This window comes from Scleropages formosus, chromosome 7 (genome assembly GCF_900964775.1).
Source record: "Scleropages formosus chromosome 7, fSclFor1.1, whole genome shotgun sequence".
NCBI classification, from domain to species: domain Eukaryota; kingdom Metazoa; phylum Chordata; class Actinopteri; order Osteoglossiformes; family Osteoglossidae; genus Scleropages; species Scleropages formosus.
The window spans coordinates 31453098-31470299 of record NC_041812.1 but is presented as its reverse complement, the minus strand read 5'-3'; the positions used below and the strand labels follow the sequence as shown (position 1 = coordinate 31470299).

The window sequence follows — 17202 nt, the reverse complement described above, 5'->3', positions numbered from 1 at the left end:
GAGATTCAAAGCTGTGTCCTTCGAGTCCATGGAGGCAGTTCTAACCACTACCCTATATCTTATTTCGCCATAGCAGGATAGCTCACCAGTATCCTTACGGAGGACTCTTTTCTCTTTTAACCACAGTACACAACAACTTCACTGTGAAAAATCCCACAGATCCATAACAAAAAAACATTCTAACACAGTAAAGTAATACCAACTGCTAAACTGGTTTTATATAAATAACATAATCTAGAACAATGAGGGATCACAAATGTTTATGGCCACAGTGTGAGGAAAATGAATTTGTGTACAAATAGGAAGATACAATGACATAGAAAATCTCAAATTATGGCACATGAGAGCTGCTTAGGTGAAGACCTGTGTTAACTGATACAGACATGTCATCCACTGAGAAAAAAAGAGAAAGTTTTATGGAAGGAATGTCAATTATTTCAAGTGGTATCAGGAAAATTGTTAAAGAATTGAGAGAAAACTAAATTATGTGACAACACCTCATAAATATTCAATGAGAATATGGCTGATAAGGTATAGGTTGAGAGATTTTTCTTTAATGTGATAGATCCGTGGTACAAAGAGTTAAAGGGTACCAAACATAGGGTTACTATGTGCAGTTCTATAGGCCCAAGTTCACCAGCTTCAGTTTTACACAGTTAAGTAATTTTACACTAGCTGAATAACGATTAAAATGGACTTGCAAACGGAATTCATTTGTTAATAATTAGTAATAGGTTAATTTTACTGCAGTTTGATTGTCAGTATCGTTATTCTTTTGCATTTTTCATGTTTTTTAATGTTTTTTTGAAAGTCCATGAACCAAATTATTTTTAAATACTTTTGAAACTTCAAGTGCAGCTTGTCGCAACCTTTTGTTATTTGATCTGTAGAAATTTGGAATTTTTTCATTTTCTCTAGCTTTTTTTTAATGTAATATTCAACAACTGACTAGTTTTCTTCAAGATTTTGGGTGAGCTTTGTGTTCGCTTTTACTCTTTTTGGGAATTACTTGAAAAATTATTTCAAGATCACCTTTTGAAACATTAATTTCTTTTAAATCACTTTGCTTTTCACAAGTACAATATGGGTTGTAATGATAAAGAATGACTGTCAGTACCTCGTATCCTTTCACACTCAGAAATACTACTTCACTCAGTATGCATGTTACACGTATGAACATTTTTCTGTTTTCTGTTTCACTCCCCTACATTACTACTACACAGAGCAGTGGTGACAAGCCTTTGTCCTGGTGGCTGACAGAATATTTGGGTCCTTGTTGTAGCCTTCATAAAGAAATCAGTTTCAGTGAAGTGTTATGTTACAAATGTGAGAATTCAAATTGCAGGTGCATCACATCCCTTTTGCAGGACTGTCAACCACTGATAGATCACCTGTACTCATTCTTTTATTAAACCATTAGCTGGATGTAAAGCCACTTTAACCTTAAGTTTAGACATGCCCTTTGTACAGAATGCCTAGAGAATTACAGACCATGATTTATTCAAAGCTGTTAATTACTTTTTAAATTAATCACTAAAAAGGAAACCAGTAGTAATGGATAGTTACATTTCTTCTCTGGTTATTAACACTATGTAAATTGAAAAATCAGCAGCAAACAGTTCTGACAAGACAACACTTTAAAAACAAATGTAGTTATCACCAAACCACTGACTGGATCAGTTGTCAATGACATCTCCACTAGCTATGGACAAGTTTTGTCAAATATTAATCATCATGTTATTGATTTGACAGTGGTTTGTAGGAATCTCTTGAACTTTGAGTTTATCCTCATTAACAGTCAGAAGTATATTTCCGTTTTGGCAGTCGGTGCCCCATTGAGGCATCATGCACACATTAATCCATAGCCTTCTGTTCTCCTTTGCATTTCAAAGGTATGAAATGAGACGAGATGCTCTCCTTTCGTGTCTTCCTCCCCCTTAGCGGCTTGCCCTTTGATGACAGCGCAAGGAACATCTGTTTGCCGTTTTGCGTGGTCCACTTTGCAGAGGAGTAGGCATTGAAGTAGTTCTCCAGGAAAACCTCTTTAAAGTTGCAGTTTTCACTGTAGGTTTTCTGCAGTATCAAGCAAGAGAGAGTTGTTTTACACGTGGAAGTTGGGACTGGAGCTCAGTTTCAAGCTGATATCATGTTCGTGTAACTGTAACTTCTAACTCCTTGGTTTTGCAGTGAGTGTGGAATTACTTCTCCACTGTTCTCAGTGTATTTACAACAGACTGACAGCTTACCTTTCCTTGCAGACCTCCTGACCGGTTCATAGATATATAGTATTGACTTTTCACCCCTTTAATAGCCAGCACTCCTCCTTCAGAGACCGTCCGGATCTCAAGAATACCTGCAAGCAGATAGTTATCCTCTCAGCATTCATTACAAAAATCCTGTTGGAGGGATTACAGTTTTTAATGTAATCAGAAGCTTTTATTTTCCATGTACATTTCTTCATTTAGCCTGCACTCTTCCTCCAAAGCAGCTTACAATTATACAATTGGATCATTTGAAGATAAGTACCTTGCTCAAGGGTACTGCAGCTGGAGGGGGGATTCAGATCTGCAACCTTTGCATCCAAAGGCAGCAGCAATAATGAAAAAGCCTCCAGTGACACAAGCTATGAACATATAATTGCCTGAGTTCTGCCCATATGTCCAGTGTTGTTGCATAAATCTCCACAGAAGGAATGTGGAAAGAACAGGGACTTGTACATTTTAGGCAAGTATTGTGGGGTTCTGAAAAGCATCATATACCTTGTGTGTATGTGATTACCCAGTGATGGACTGTCGTCCCATCCAGGGTGTACCCTGCTTTATGCACTATGCTTCCAGCTGAGATTCTGGACTATTGCAACCCTACACTAGATAAGCAGTTACTGATAATGAATGAATGAATTAATGAATGAATCATATGCTGAGGCTGGAAGTGACTAAGTTCCACGTGGTATTTAGTGGTGAAAACTGTAATTACAGGGAAGTCACCACTGAAAAGAATGTTTCTTAAAAGTGATATTGAAAAATAAAGCAATAAAACTGTGATTAGAGAAACAGTTTGTTTTCATTAGTCTTGCCATGTACTGTAGGGGAACGAGGATTATGCCTTGCCTTTGGTAAATAAGTATATTAAGATCAACAGTTCTGCAATGTTTTCATTTAACAACATTATCTTAATTGTGTGTAGTGATAAATTGCTCCACATTCTAAGCTCATCTCCTTTTTTGAGCATACAGAAAGGCTGCTATCATGGTCAAGACAAGGCTTCCCTTGGCTGAGCAGCAAATGTTCTTCATTTCCCCATCAGTGTCCCAAATATGGATCTATTTCACTTTTTTGTGGTCAATTTTGAATCATAAGCCTGCCATTCAGTGATGTTTTGCCTTGTGGTACAGATAGAATTTCAAATTGTAGGTTAAAAGTTTCTCTCAAAACCCAATATTCTGTTCCTTTGGCCTTTATAAAACCTTCTAAAGGGGATATATGTTTTTGTGGGTTTGTGTGTGTTTGTTTGAGTCCTTTTAACCCACTGTCCATCCTTATATTGCTGCAAAGCACAGTTCATATGAGGTCTTGCTTAACACAAAATATTTCACCTTTAATAATTTCTAGTTCATTGTTAGTGTTTGCAGAGCTGCAGATAAACCTCATCTCTCATAAAGTCTGGAAACACATATACTGAGAACATTTGTGTTGCAGGTTGTGATGCTGAAATTCTATAGCTGAATGTTTAATTACTTAAAGTAATAAAGAATCATATTTATGTATCAGAACAGGTAGAGGAAAACATTAGGATTATTTGAGAGAAAAAATCTTGTGTACATGTCTTTATATTTGGTCTCTGATCATTGAGATATGGAGCAACTGAGTGATAACTTGTGCGTCTGTTATAATTAAGTAACTTTTCAAGACGTTTTAAGATCTCTGTGCAACCTTTATTCTTTTTGTTCTTTGGTTCTTATTTGAAAATAAAAAGTTGTTCCTCTTCCATTGTTATTCCACAAAATTTTGTACTCTTTAGTGAGAGACCACAGGCTTTGTAAACAAAATTACTCTCAGATACACAGAAATTTGGAATGTTCAGTTTACATTTAAAATCCTGCAGTTTCACTGTTTTCCCCAAGTGTCTCTTGCTTGATATGCAAAGTGCAGCTCTGCAGTTTTACTGTTAAGAAAAGTTTTTGAAAAAAATATTATGTTTTCACAACAAGTTACATTTGCATATTCAGAAATTGCATTTCAACATACTGAACATTAACCTGGGTAATAGAAAACCCTTCTGAATAAAAGCCCTCAGACTTATTTTTAACATTATACATTTTTTTTACTGGCTATTTAAATGTGGAAATATCAGAAATATTTCAGATACTCTTACAGCTAGTGTTAGCCAAAATTTTCTCACTGATATTCATGGTCATGTGAAAGCCTTGCATCAAATATGTTGCGCTTTTGGTAAAATACTTTTGTATTGTGTTGTGTACACCTTCAGTGGAAGGAAAATACTGGGAAAATCAAGGGAAAGAGGGAATGGGTATGTTTCTTATGTTTTACTAAATTACAATGGAATGCAAACTGGAATGGAAGTCCCTTTGACCCTCGCTACAACAAAATCAAAAAAAAAAACAACTGGCCTATCATAACAAAATATGAAACTAACCAGAGTAGGAACAACATGTCAGGTATTAGGAGAGACTAGAAAATATTATGGTCAAATACTGGGCAACACCACCCTTTTTACACCTATGACAACAACCAACTGTTTACAAAGTAAGTCTGTTTCTTACCATTCAATAACACGAGAATGTGATCATATTCATACAGAAAGGCAAACAACTGAGCACTCGCTGCAATCGTACACATGCCTAGCGTACATCAGAGACTGCACTGGGCTAGCTATATGACTTTGGGATGTTTTCACTGTTGAACTGCTATTGAACCTTCGCCCACTGCTCACAGTTTAACAGGCTTCATGAGGCTTCAACTCACATTATTTAAGCTCCTCTCATTGTTTTTGCTGCATCTAATGTCCTTGAAATGTTCATAATCAAGCATATTGAATTGATAATCCTGACTTGAATGAAACTCGACAGGCTGACACGGTCAAAAGCACTAAATATGAAATAAAAGAAAAAGTTAATGTGGTAATAAAATGCAGTTGCACAGTTACGCACCCTTGAAAAGTAGCTCTAAGTTTTCCTCCCGGACATTTCCAGTCATTCTGTCCCAAAGTCTTTACTGCAGACCCACACGACTCCAGTTTTTCTGCAGTATGGCGAAATGGGGACCGTTTTTTTCATCAGACATAGCAAAACTGATTCATAAAGAAATGCGTGCTGAAAGGGTTTATGTAAGAGTGTAATATTGTTGTGTTATTATCTGGAATTTTATACTGTTTTATACTAAATACTGCTTTATGCTATTTTGAAGTTGTTCCTGCTCTGCGTCATGAAAAGATGACTATGAGCCCAGTCACCAGTGTTAGAGTGCTTGCATTTAACATGTGCAGAGTGTAAAATAGGGGTACTGGTGCGAGCCCTGGACCCTGGACACTTGCACAACTGACTGGGAGAGGGATGTCAGCAGTTCGAGTCTCTTTATGCTACACATATGTCGACCACCACAAAGCCATCTCACTCTCTTTGCTGCCTTTAAGTAGTGTTCAGCCTGGGCGGGGGCGATTGCCCCTACACCGGTCCTTCAACACTCCTGGCGTCACTGCTTTTGTGAACCAACATAATTGTTTGTTGACCTAACTCGATTGTTTGCGCAGCCCAAGTCTCAGGTTTAGCATTATTTCCTGTCCGTTTATTCCAGAACGTTCTTGAAGGCCACATTTTCTGAATACCCAGTGTGTGTTGTCCCAGTTCTGCAGTTACGGTTATTTTATTCAATAGGTCTTCAGCAGCAGCCACGATACAATGAAAAGAATTTAAACTGACATTGTATGGTTGCCCTGTTTAGAAAAAAGGAACAATGCAGAAAAAAGTTCTAAAAACAGCTGTTATTGAGTTATTCCTTTGACTATAAGTATTATAAATAGGTGGATTCTCCACAACTCATTGCTCCCAATTCCAACATATATGTCTGTATTTTTTCTTGGAGATTACAGAACTGGGGAAATGTGATGTCTGACTTTGTCTCATGCTTTTGATTTACCTGAAATGGGGTCACTTTGAATGATTCCTGCAGCTTGCACTGTTATTGTTTCCTTGTAGCGTAGCGTGCTTTCGGCTGCCGTGCTGATGGATGTGTCCGAGGCTCCGGGGCGAGTCTTGGCAGGACGTGTTTCGGCAAAGGCAGCGAACAAGGGGAGACCCGGCTTCCCACATTTGTGGCCCAAATGTTAGCTGTTTTGTGTGGTGGGGAGGTGGGGCTTCCCCTCAGAAGGCTTTCCCCCAGCTTGAACAAATTTACCACCGAGTTTATGCCCCTTGGCTAGGTAAAGTATTTGTGAGTGATCCTCAATTCTAATGTCCTGGATTAAATGTCCACCTCCGCTTCTTGCCAAGGAAGTCTTTGCAGACGTCTGTTACAGATACCGTAGTAAAATCCTGAGTGGACACTAGTAGGACACCAAGAGCAGAATGAATTGATTTTTGAAATTTAGTGAACTGAAGATTTGAACATATCCATGTTATATTGGGTCAGAATTTCACACTGTTCCTTGCGCTGTTACTCAGGAAACAGTCATAGATGGCCAAGACATTGTCCATGTTTGTGCGTGGACAAACTTACCAGATTTTTAAACTTACCAGATAAAGTACTCATTAAAACATTTTATGTTTTCTTTAAATTTATTATTTAGTTGAGTTATTCAAAAAAAATACATAGATTTTTTTTTTAGAGATCCATTTTTTACACATGCTAAACTCTTAAAATTTTAGGATTGCTGTTCTATTGCAGAGAGCATGTGATGTTTTAAAAGATAATTATATAATAACTTTAAACGGAAAAACACGGCTAGAAGTCATTATCTGCTGACTTAATAATACCACCTAATTGGCTGCATATGTTTTAAAACATAAAATAAAGCTGGTGTTTTAATTGGACATAGAAATTAAATTAATTGGCTGGAACATTGAATTCCTAAGCTTTGTTCAGTTGATGCAAACATATTTTATAAACTTTCGCTAATATACTACCCTGAACACACAGTTGTGCTCTTCCAGTATTTAATAATAGTGTGCATTGCATTGAGAAATAAACTGTTGCACCTCTCATGTGATCCACGTTATCATAGAGCACTTTACCAGCAGCTTAGTCACGTGTTTGACATGAGCTTGGACACGTACAGTGTTCATTCAACCGTTTTCTTTGTTCAGAATTTTTACCCAAGATCCTTTTTTTTTAAATGCATTGGTAACTTCTCTCTTCACCCGTGGCACTGCTTTGTTGGTAATGATAACAGTAGCTCACTGTGGGTCAACGGGTAGCATAATGTTTAAGAATTATCCTGTAACTCCAAGTTCAAGCCTCGGTTTTTGGTAAGCGCTGTGGTACCCTTGAGCAGCATTTGTACCCTGAATTACTCCAGTTAATACTGATACAATACTTGAAGTTGCTCTGGATAAAAGTGTCAGCTAAGCAATGAATAATAATAATAACAATAAAAATAATAATTCATTTTTATTATTACTCATTGCTCAGCTAATAAAAAATTTTTACAGTGATATGATAATAACAATTGTTATTATGATTATAGTTTATAGTTTTCAGTATAATATATTTTACAGTGTAGTTATTATATGTAATGAACAGTTATTATGCTCCTGAGTTCTTGTATTTGGTGCTTGAATAAAAGATACAGGTGTATAAATGGACAGTTGCAGAAAGACAGTGTATTTGTTTCTGAGAAAAAACATGAGGCTGCTCAGCAACTAAACCTTTAATAATAATGATAAAAGGTTTATGAAACAGATCTGTGCTGCACATAGCTTTGAAAGGCCCCTCCTAATGATTCCTGTCTTGGGTGTGCGTGAGACCGTTCTCCACATCTGGATGTATCAGTTTCTCCGCTTTTCACCGCCAGTTCTTACGCAACCCAGCATCTTGACCAAAGGCTGTCTTTCGCACGCTACCAGACTGTATGATCATCCTCATTATTCAGGACTAATCAGACTTTCTTACTGTGAAAAATTAACTCTACAATATAGCTGTTATATTTCAGCTCTTCATAGAGCCGGACAGCTTGCGGGGGGAATTCAGGTGAAGTTTGGTGCTTAAGGGTTCAGCAGCAGCTCTTCAGACCTGAAACGACTCAGATAACAGGGCTCTAGGCAATAATGCACATTAGTGCCCTTTGTGTGCCGATGTAGAGGACTGGTGATATTGTAACTCACAGGAAAACTTTTTTTCCCAGTGTTTCTCCCTTATAGATGAACGTGATCAAGCTGCTGTTAAAATTTTTTTGTTGAATCAGTGAACCTCTTTTTACATTATAAATGCTTTATATGACAACTCAAAAGTAAAGTGTTTGACACTGATACAGCTATAAGGTCTAACTGAAATTTTTCCTTGCTCTGGATCTGTTCTTGGGGAACCCCTTTAGAAATAGCAGGTGTACCACTTAGAAGGTGTTAAACACAACATCCAGACAGCTGTGACATCGGTCCAAATAAAGGCTTGGAACATTGAGTCTCTGCTCAGTAAATTCTGTTTCTCTCGAATTGAGTTCTGTGTCCTCAAAATTCATGGTTACCAGAAGTTCATATGTGTTCACATGTTTTTTTCATCATTTTGTTTCTGTATTTTGTTTTTTTTTTTGCAAAAACAAAGTATGATCTCATTACCTAATATTCCTTCTTGCAACAGAGAGCACTTTGTATACTTTTTTACAGTCTTTGTTTAGGGTGCAAATAACTGAGCTTTGCCAAACCCAACACCTGTTTTTCTTTACTGCTGTCATGTTGCATGTCTGTGCTTTTTAACACAAATGTCTGGACTGTTCACTGCGCTGCTGTGAACATTGAACCAAAACAACATGCTGCCAGGGATCATTGTAGCCACCTGGAATTTTATGCGTCACTTTAACTGGGATGTTCCAAAGGCTCTGTGTTTATTTCATTGTTGGTGACATAACCACTGAATTGAGATTGCGCAAGAAACAAACAATTAAACATGGTAATAAATTTGCAGTTGTATGTCGATGGACAACAGATGTGATTGTTTTATCATCCAAAACAAAAATCAGTAAAATCAAAAACCAGCAGTTAACATTAAGGTCTATCAGCCTGAATCCCTAAGTGTGTTAAGAATCGACTCGTATTATAAAAGTTTTCGGCATTATTTGTTTTGTCTTATTCAAAGTCAGATGCGTGGTCATTTTTCTGTTTATACACCTGAAGTTCAGCGGCATCAAGGCGTACTCATCTTCCTGAAGAGAGCACATCAGGCACCCTGGAATCTCAGTCGTCAAATTTCTGGTGACGCATCCCGATTTTTAAGCTCATCACCGCATGAACACCTTAGAGGGAATCACTGAGGAGCCACCTGACACAAGTAGCACGTGGCGGAGAAATCTGTACTCACTGTGGCAGTTGGTGGGGTCCTGCGTGCCGCCAATCTTGCCTTGCTCGTCGATGGTGAGAAACCACTGGGTCCTGCTGAAGAGCTGACGCACCCGCACGTCTCCCCCCTCCATGTAGTCGTAGTTCCTGGCGTGGCGCTCGTGCCTGGAGCAGTTGGCGATGGCTGCCAGCTGCTCGGGGGTACGCTGCCCACCTGCTAGGCCCAGGCTGCCCACGAGGAGGACCAAGTGCATGCAGAGCCCGGAGAGCACATCTGGCAGGTTCCCTTGCCATCCCCTAACCCATCTGCGCATTATAATGCCCGGTTGCGCGTGTCCACGGGCAGCATGCTGAGATGCGCGCTGGGGCGAGGCCCGTCGCGGTGATGGTCCCCGGTCTCCTCCGTGCCCTCGTGTGGAATGTTCCTCCGATGAGCTCTTTGGAGTCTTTGCTTGAGTTACGCAGCAGGATGTGAAGGAGACATTTAACCGCAGTCCTAGTGTGTAGTCGCAGCCTCCTTCTGCGATGACAGGCTTTTACAGCACAAGACAACAAGAAACAGGCTGTATTTATGGTGTTGCGCTCGTTTCAGGAATTCGTCTCCAACATCACCACGCTTAGTCACGACACGTAAGTATCAGTTCATCTTTCTCTTGTGCGTTGAAAAAAAAATCCTGTCCGACAAGATATTAACGGCAAGGCAGCGCTAGGCTCTGCTGTGCAGCTGAAGAACACCCATAACATCTGCAGCGCTTTCGCCTGACTTCGCTCACCTCATGCCCGCGCTCATGCCTCTGCGGTCTCTGATAATTTAGTGGTGCCCTGCACTTTTCCCACAGAGCTGTGCACGTTCCCGGCGGCCGGTGATGGCAGGCGACTTCTTGCTGTCGGATCCGCGCACGCAGACCTGGCCCTGGTCCACTCCCGAACCCCAGCACTACACTTTAGTCCCCCTGGCAGCATGTGTCTGTATAAGCAGCGCGCAGTCCCGGCAATTCTCCACGGAAAATAAGAGTGCATGCACGTGTGACTTACGTGCGACGCGGTTCCGGTCTCCCGGTGCGACCGCTGGAAGTATCTGCGTGCCCCAGGGATCCTTAGTAGCCAAAGGACGGGCTGCTCAAGCACCGACTGCGGGAGGGAGAGGAAGCCCCGGCTTCGGCCCCTGCCGCAGCGTCGCTGGGTGTGCTCAGATGGGGGCCTCCTGCTGACCTCACTTGAGAGCAGTTGCAGCCCAGCCACTCAGCTGTCATTGGGACCCCCCGCACCCCTCCTCTCCCCGGCGCTTGCCCGAGTCCTCAAGAGGAGCCGCAGACGGGAGGAGCAGCTCGCAGCACGGTCCCAGATGGCGTCTGTCCCCTGCGTCGCACATAAACGCAGTGCAAAACTCCCACCCCACCCCCCGTCCAGTCTGCACTAAAGTATTTGTAAACAGACAGAGGAAGAAGCCATGGCACTCGAGTATTCCAGAAACGCAGTTTTCTAAGAGTTATTACTCCGTTGGTCCTGAACGTGGTATCTGAAGGGTGACTTACCCTGTAGAACTTGTCACACAGGGGAAACATCCAGGAGTCCTGCAGCGGATGGAGGTACAAGCCGGAGGTGGAGAAGCGCAAGGTGCCATTTATTTGGTCTAAAGCACAAGTGAAGAGCACCTCATCTCTTTAGTTTACCAGATCAAGGAGCTGCAGCAGGGTGAAACGAGCTAAATTTATTTTAACATGTCGAGGCTGAAAGTGCACATTGTCCTCTTGCCCAACACAGGTCGCTCTGTGTCTGTGTGTTGTGTATGGGTGTGTGAGAGACACCTGACGGCATTTTCAACAGCGGTCCACTGAAGCTGACTTCGGAGTGGAGTACTTGCGAAAGTGTCGTCCACGGGCTCCGAACGTCTAAGCAAGCGACTGAAGCCAAGGGTTCGACTGATGTTGTGCTGCACTTGCACATAAAAGCTCCCCTGAAACCTGTGCCCACAGGCATAATTTAAACTGTGAGATTTCCAGCAAAGTAAATATTTGGACGGAGTTTAACAATAATGTCAGTGGAGTCGTTCACTTTAAATCTGTTATAGATTCGGTCTTAAGAATTACTGGCACAGCAGGAGGGAAAAAACATTTCACTACACGCAAGTTTTCTCGGCGCAGAGACAATGGAGGCCGAACACAAATCGAAGACGGCCATCTAATAGCTCTTAATCTATGATCATTACGATGATTTAATGCAGTTTCTTGCAAAACTATTTTCTGTTTGCTTGGAAATATTTTCATTTGTACTTTGCCCTTGAAATTCGGTGATGATTTTTATTTTTGCATTTTTTTCTTGTTTTTTTTCTACTTGGATAGTCTTTCGTGGTTTCGTGTTTGGGAACGGGAAGAGAGCTCAAAATCCACACGATTCAGTGTCTGAAGAAGAAGTTGCACACTTCTTCATATTTTCAGTGTCAGCGCCAATATAGATTTCAGGTATAGTGTGTTAATTAAAATTTGGCAATTAAACTAAATTTTGTGCTTATACCAAATGTTTATTTACACGTCAAACCTAGACGTCCACGTTTTGCTTCCGTATCCCTCATCATTACTCCATTTCTGTACGCGCACTACTAAAAGTGGACCTGACTGCAAAATAACAGTTTATCATAAATTCTGCTGAAACACATCAGGTCTTCTGCTGTATGTTGCAGAAGTAGTTCTTTGACTTGAATGATATGTCTAAAGATCCCAGTATTGGTGTAAAGGAAATAAATACTTGAAATGATGCATTGACCGAGTAGACCAGGAATTCTTTCGTAGATCCTGTATTGTTTATCAACTACTAAAGACTTGTATGAACATTTCAGGATATCATTCTACATAATTCCATGAAAACTGTTCTCATGATTACAAGTATATGTGATTAACACACTTTCTGTGTGGTTTAACTTCTGAACATTTTTTTAAATAACTTCTGAGCTATTTTTTCAGCAAATTCTCTCATACCATTTATCACTGATACAACACTTGAATAAAAAAGGATTAAGTTGAAAGTCAGACTATAATTTTTGGGTGTGCTTCATACGTTTCAAATTTAACAGCGATTGTTTGGCAACAGCAAACACCAGTGTCAATATAGCAAGGCCACAGTTTGCGCTGAGGTCAAGTGTGTTGTGCGATATTAATGTTATTTTAAACTTAAAATTAGAACTAGCTGTTATGGTCATGAAAAGAAAAAATTGCTGCACGGGAAAATGGTGTTTGCCAGGAATCTTTGCCAGATATTTCTAAAGACCACCTCTTGGCCAGAGGCTTAAAAACAATCGTTTTCCCCCCCCTTTTGCTTTCCTAATGAGTGCTGTGGTTACGACAAGGTGGATTTCATCTGAGGATTGGGTTCAAGACAGATCAATGTGTTCATGATAATATGATCCGGCTGTTGAGTTATGGGATCTTATTTATGACCCTGCTAAGAAAAGAGGGGTCAGCTTGTTTTGACAAGAGGTGATGCCGTATGTTGACCTTTCTATTTCAATAGAACGTATCCAGTGACCGAGATCAAAGTCCTGCGTGGAGCAGCTGAACTCCAAACTTTCCGTCAAGTCAAGAGCATTTTTTGTTCTCCAGAGCTTACGTCAGTGGGGAGCAGAGCGGTGAAGGAAATGGCCTCCTAACCAGACAGTTGGTCTAACAGCCGAATAGAGCAAGACAAGCGTGACGTCAGTAAAAGCTCAAAAAAAATTCAAGTGCATAAACTGCATGGGGTGTCAGTTAAAAAAAGGTCACTTTGGATGAAATGCTGAAAAATAGAGCTGCAAATGTAATGCAAGGAAGGGGCCTCTAAGGAAATGACATGAAAGAGCATCTTTTTCTCTACCTTTATTTTCATTGCTTGCTACATCTAGACACTCCTTGGTTTGCCCTTCCCGTGTTAAGGGCAATTGATGGTGCACTTACTCTAAGAAGAGGGACGCTCCATTCAGGTGGTCCTTCCGCTTCGAAAGGTACCTTTGAAAGTGTTGACGTGCTCCTCTGGAGCTTGTGTGCACAGCTCTGCCCCTTAGCCTGATGGAGCCTTTTGAAGACTCCCTTCCTGGTTCCTGACAAAAGGACGTGTGAATGTAACAAAAGGTGGTCGGTGGGATCAGTTTACCCATAGGAATGGGGTGAGAAGTGACAAGCAGGGCCAAATTACTTGTCATCAGCATTTCCACTTCCCTGGTCTTGCCAAATGGCCACATTAAGGACAAGTGCCTGTCTCTCTTTGAATGGAAGCCTCTTTTACTGCCATCATTTCACACAGGATACAGGGCTCTCTTAGCAGAGGAATACCTTTTACTTTGTGTTTCCTTTCGTTTACTCTCGCTACCGTGTTCACTATATTGCACTGAAAAAGAGTTTAAGCAGTTTTATTTGGATCTTCGGTTTTCTCATTAAAATGGAAAAAGAAAATACTTCTGAATTTCTTTGAACTGTCGATTGATCTCAGATGAAATGATGTGTGCCACCAGCTTCTCAGATTAGGTCTGACTCCAGAGATATGATTCTAATAATTAATGTACAGTATCATCATCTGTATCTGTGTGGACTGCATTAAAAGAAAACTATAATTCATTTGCTCTTCTCGTTTCGTGACTGGAAACGTGTGCTGGATCGCTTACTGAAACCTCAGACTAATTTTGTCCTCTGTTTTGCGTTTCCTTCAAGTTTTGATGTTTAAGCTTGGCAAATTGTGGGTAATTTGTGACATTTACTTGAATTAACCCCTGTAATTTCACCAGGACTCTCCGAGGTTTACCATATGGACGTCTTACTGTTCGCCTGTGTTGTCTCCAGACGTTGTGCTTTAACATTAGGAAATTGTTCTAGAAGGCGGTTGATGAAACCTTAAATCATGGTACATATGCACGGCTTTGCATACACCTGTGGCACGTGCGGGCGCTAGAGGCTCAGGTGGGCCTTCATTATGCACTGGGAATGAAAATCATTGTCGCTGTGTTGAGTGACTTTAATTTCAGAAGTTTGTATCGATCCAGTGCTTTATACAGCTTAGAGTGGCGGTGAAGACCATGAGTAAAGAATTGGCTCATTCTTGTCATTCCCGCGTACACAAAGTATATTTTTAAACAGGCAACATATTAAAAAGCCACTTTTAGGAATGGCTTTATAAAAAGATAAAATTGTGAAAATTACAAGCTCTCAATTCGAAACTGCTGAGCAGCTAAATCTTGTAAAATGTAGTGGCGATCTGCTTTCGCTGTGGCACCAGAGCTTCAGCACCCAGACCCAGGCAACAGGAACAGGGTTGTGGTCAGTGGCAGTGGTTGCAGTGCTTGATGACAAGATTATCTGTCTGGTCAAAATGCCTGGAAAGGAAACGCAAACCCTTTGTTTTACTTGTCAGTGGTGTTTTCTGTTGTTTTCCTCTTCCTTTCCTCTGTCTGGGAGCCTCTAAACGTAAAACAGATTGCAAACGATCCGGATGGAGCGGAGCCCTGTGAAACAAATGCACGCACGCCAGGGCCCGCTGCGCCGCAGACAACGTGCGTACAGCTGTTGGGGATCACCGCCCCAGCTGCTGCTCCTAAAACCAGCTCCCCGATCGCAGCTTTCAAAAGCGAGGCCTTTCTTAGGTAAACAGGAGGGCTCTTAAGTGCTATTTGAAATCATGTGTTTCTAAAATAGCCAGTAATGTTTTAATCCAGAGTGGGTTTGGTGCTGGTTGCAAAGTACCATTTGATTTGGCCCTGCTGATCTGAGGTCTGTATTGTAAAAAGCCAGTATATTTCCTCTAGCTCTTATGAGTGGAGTTAGTCTCTTTCCATTCTTGGTCTGTGTGCTTTCGGTTCTGCCTGACTACACACTGACAGGACATCTTCATCATGTGCATTACCCCGCTGACAGTGTCGATAGGAAGCGATGACAAGACGTTTACAAGAGGCATTGCCACACCTCACCAAAAACACATTTATGGCCAGGCAGCTAGGGATGTGGTGCTTAGAGCTGCTGCTGCTTTGCTCCTGAGGACTCAGGTTTGTATCCCACCTTCTGCTATAGTACCCTTAATCAAGGTATGTATCTTAAAATTGCTCCAGTAAAAAATGACCCAGCTATATCAGTGGGGTAAATCATCACGGAGAAAGATGTCAGCTAAATAAATAAATACAAATATAGAGCCTAAAAAGTGCCCATATTGCAAGTGAAACAATCCTGTGATACTCATCTACTGCATCGAAGATGTTTAATGGACTTGTATTTTAACCTTCAGTGGGCCTTGGTTCTGCTTTACATGTTTACAATGTTTGTTGCCAGCTGTTAAATGTGGAAGGGAATCCCAACAGGCAGCCGTTTCGTAGGAATCGCTAGGTCCAACAATTCTCCTTTCATACGACGGCCAAGGAATATAGAGCCATTTTACAGAACCAGGCACAAATACTGTTCCTTCATGATGTTGCGATATTCACGGATGATAATACCCCCATACATACTGCTGTATAAAATCAACACCTTCAGTGTCACCACCACTAACGATATCTAAACATCATTGAACCTTTATGGGAAGTTCTGGGGCACAGAGTGCAAAGTAAATTTCCACCTGAGGCTTTCCTTCTTGAAAAATGGTGCAGTATCCTGCTAATGGCGCTATTCTTCAGAACTTCACAGCATTCCAAGAACAACTGAATATACTCTGAAAACAAAGGGTGGCACTACTCCTTGTTAGATCCTTGATATTAGTATATTGTTCCACGTCACGTCACTTTCAGAACTTTCCAAACAAATACGAAGGGTTTCAAGACAAGAGAAGGTGGGGTGAGGGGCTCCTCCAGGAAGTGAAGAGCTCCTAGAGATACTCAACGGCTACATTTTATTGCTTTCACAGACGTCACTTGCAACAGCCCTCACAAATGCTACGCAAGATCTTCTGGCCCAAACCTTTGCGGCTGTGCAGAACCACTGTGTGTTCATGGCACTGAACACAAGTACAAAAGTCTACATGAACCATCCCCTACAATTCTGACAGCTTACAATTAGTGTGGACCTTGTTTTTTTGTGTGTGCACATTCCCATGGGTGACGTTTCTAAATGGACCAAAGCAGGCTGATACTCTTAGCTTGCATCAGATATTTCATTTTGGTACTGCACTATATGGTCATGCAACTTAAAGTGTCTCTGTGAACGAGCAAAATGGGAGCGACGGATCTGTTCAAAGGAAAATCAGAACTCTTTTGACATAGACCACGCAGTATATTAAGAAAAAATTGCAATCAAGAAAAAAGTATACAAACCCTCTTTTTTCCCCTCTACGTGTGGTCTACATAATTTGATACATAAATTAATATTTCGTACACATTTTGATGCATCATATTTTGCTGATCCTGCCATGTTCGTGAGGGGGTGTGAGGCATAAGGACTACTCTGAAAAGTTGCAACCTTTGGCCAATGCTGCTAGGGGGGTAACATGGACAGATGAATATTTGAATTAAAAAAAAAAACACCACTCAGTTTTAGGACAGTGGTATAGCCCCATACACTGACTATGACATTATCAGCATTTTCCTTCTGATTAAAAATGGATATAAAAACATAAGTGAAAACAAAATGCCATATATTTCCCCTTCTAATATGAATAATGGCAGCAGACAGCCCTCATTTTTGACTGTCTTGTCTTGGTTAAAAACAAATGCCAGGAGATTCACAGAGAGGAAGCCATTTTCGCGATTTCATCGG

General features: G+C 40.9%; 1 protein-coding gene across 1 annotated transcript; it reads right to left on the bottom strand.

The window, feature by feature from the left end:
- Positions 1-893: 893 nt before the first annotated feature.
- Positions 894-10627, bottom strand: LOC108942017 (fibroblast growth factor 7-like). The gene is made up of 4 exons (XM_018765025.2): positions 10541-10627; positions 9528-10038; positions 2247-2353; positions 894-2073 (listed from the first exon to the last, which is right to left on the bottom strand). Exons 2-4 carry the CDS (start codon positions 9817-9819, stop codon positions 1855-1857), a joined length of 618 nt encoding a protein of 205 aa, XP_018620541.1. The 5' UTR covers positions 9820-10038; positions 10541-10627; the 3' UTR covers positions 894-1854.
- Between the last annotated feature and the right edge of the window lie 6575 nt (positions 10628-17202).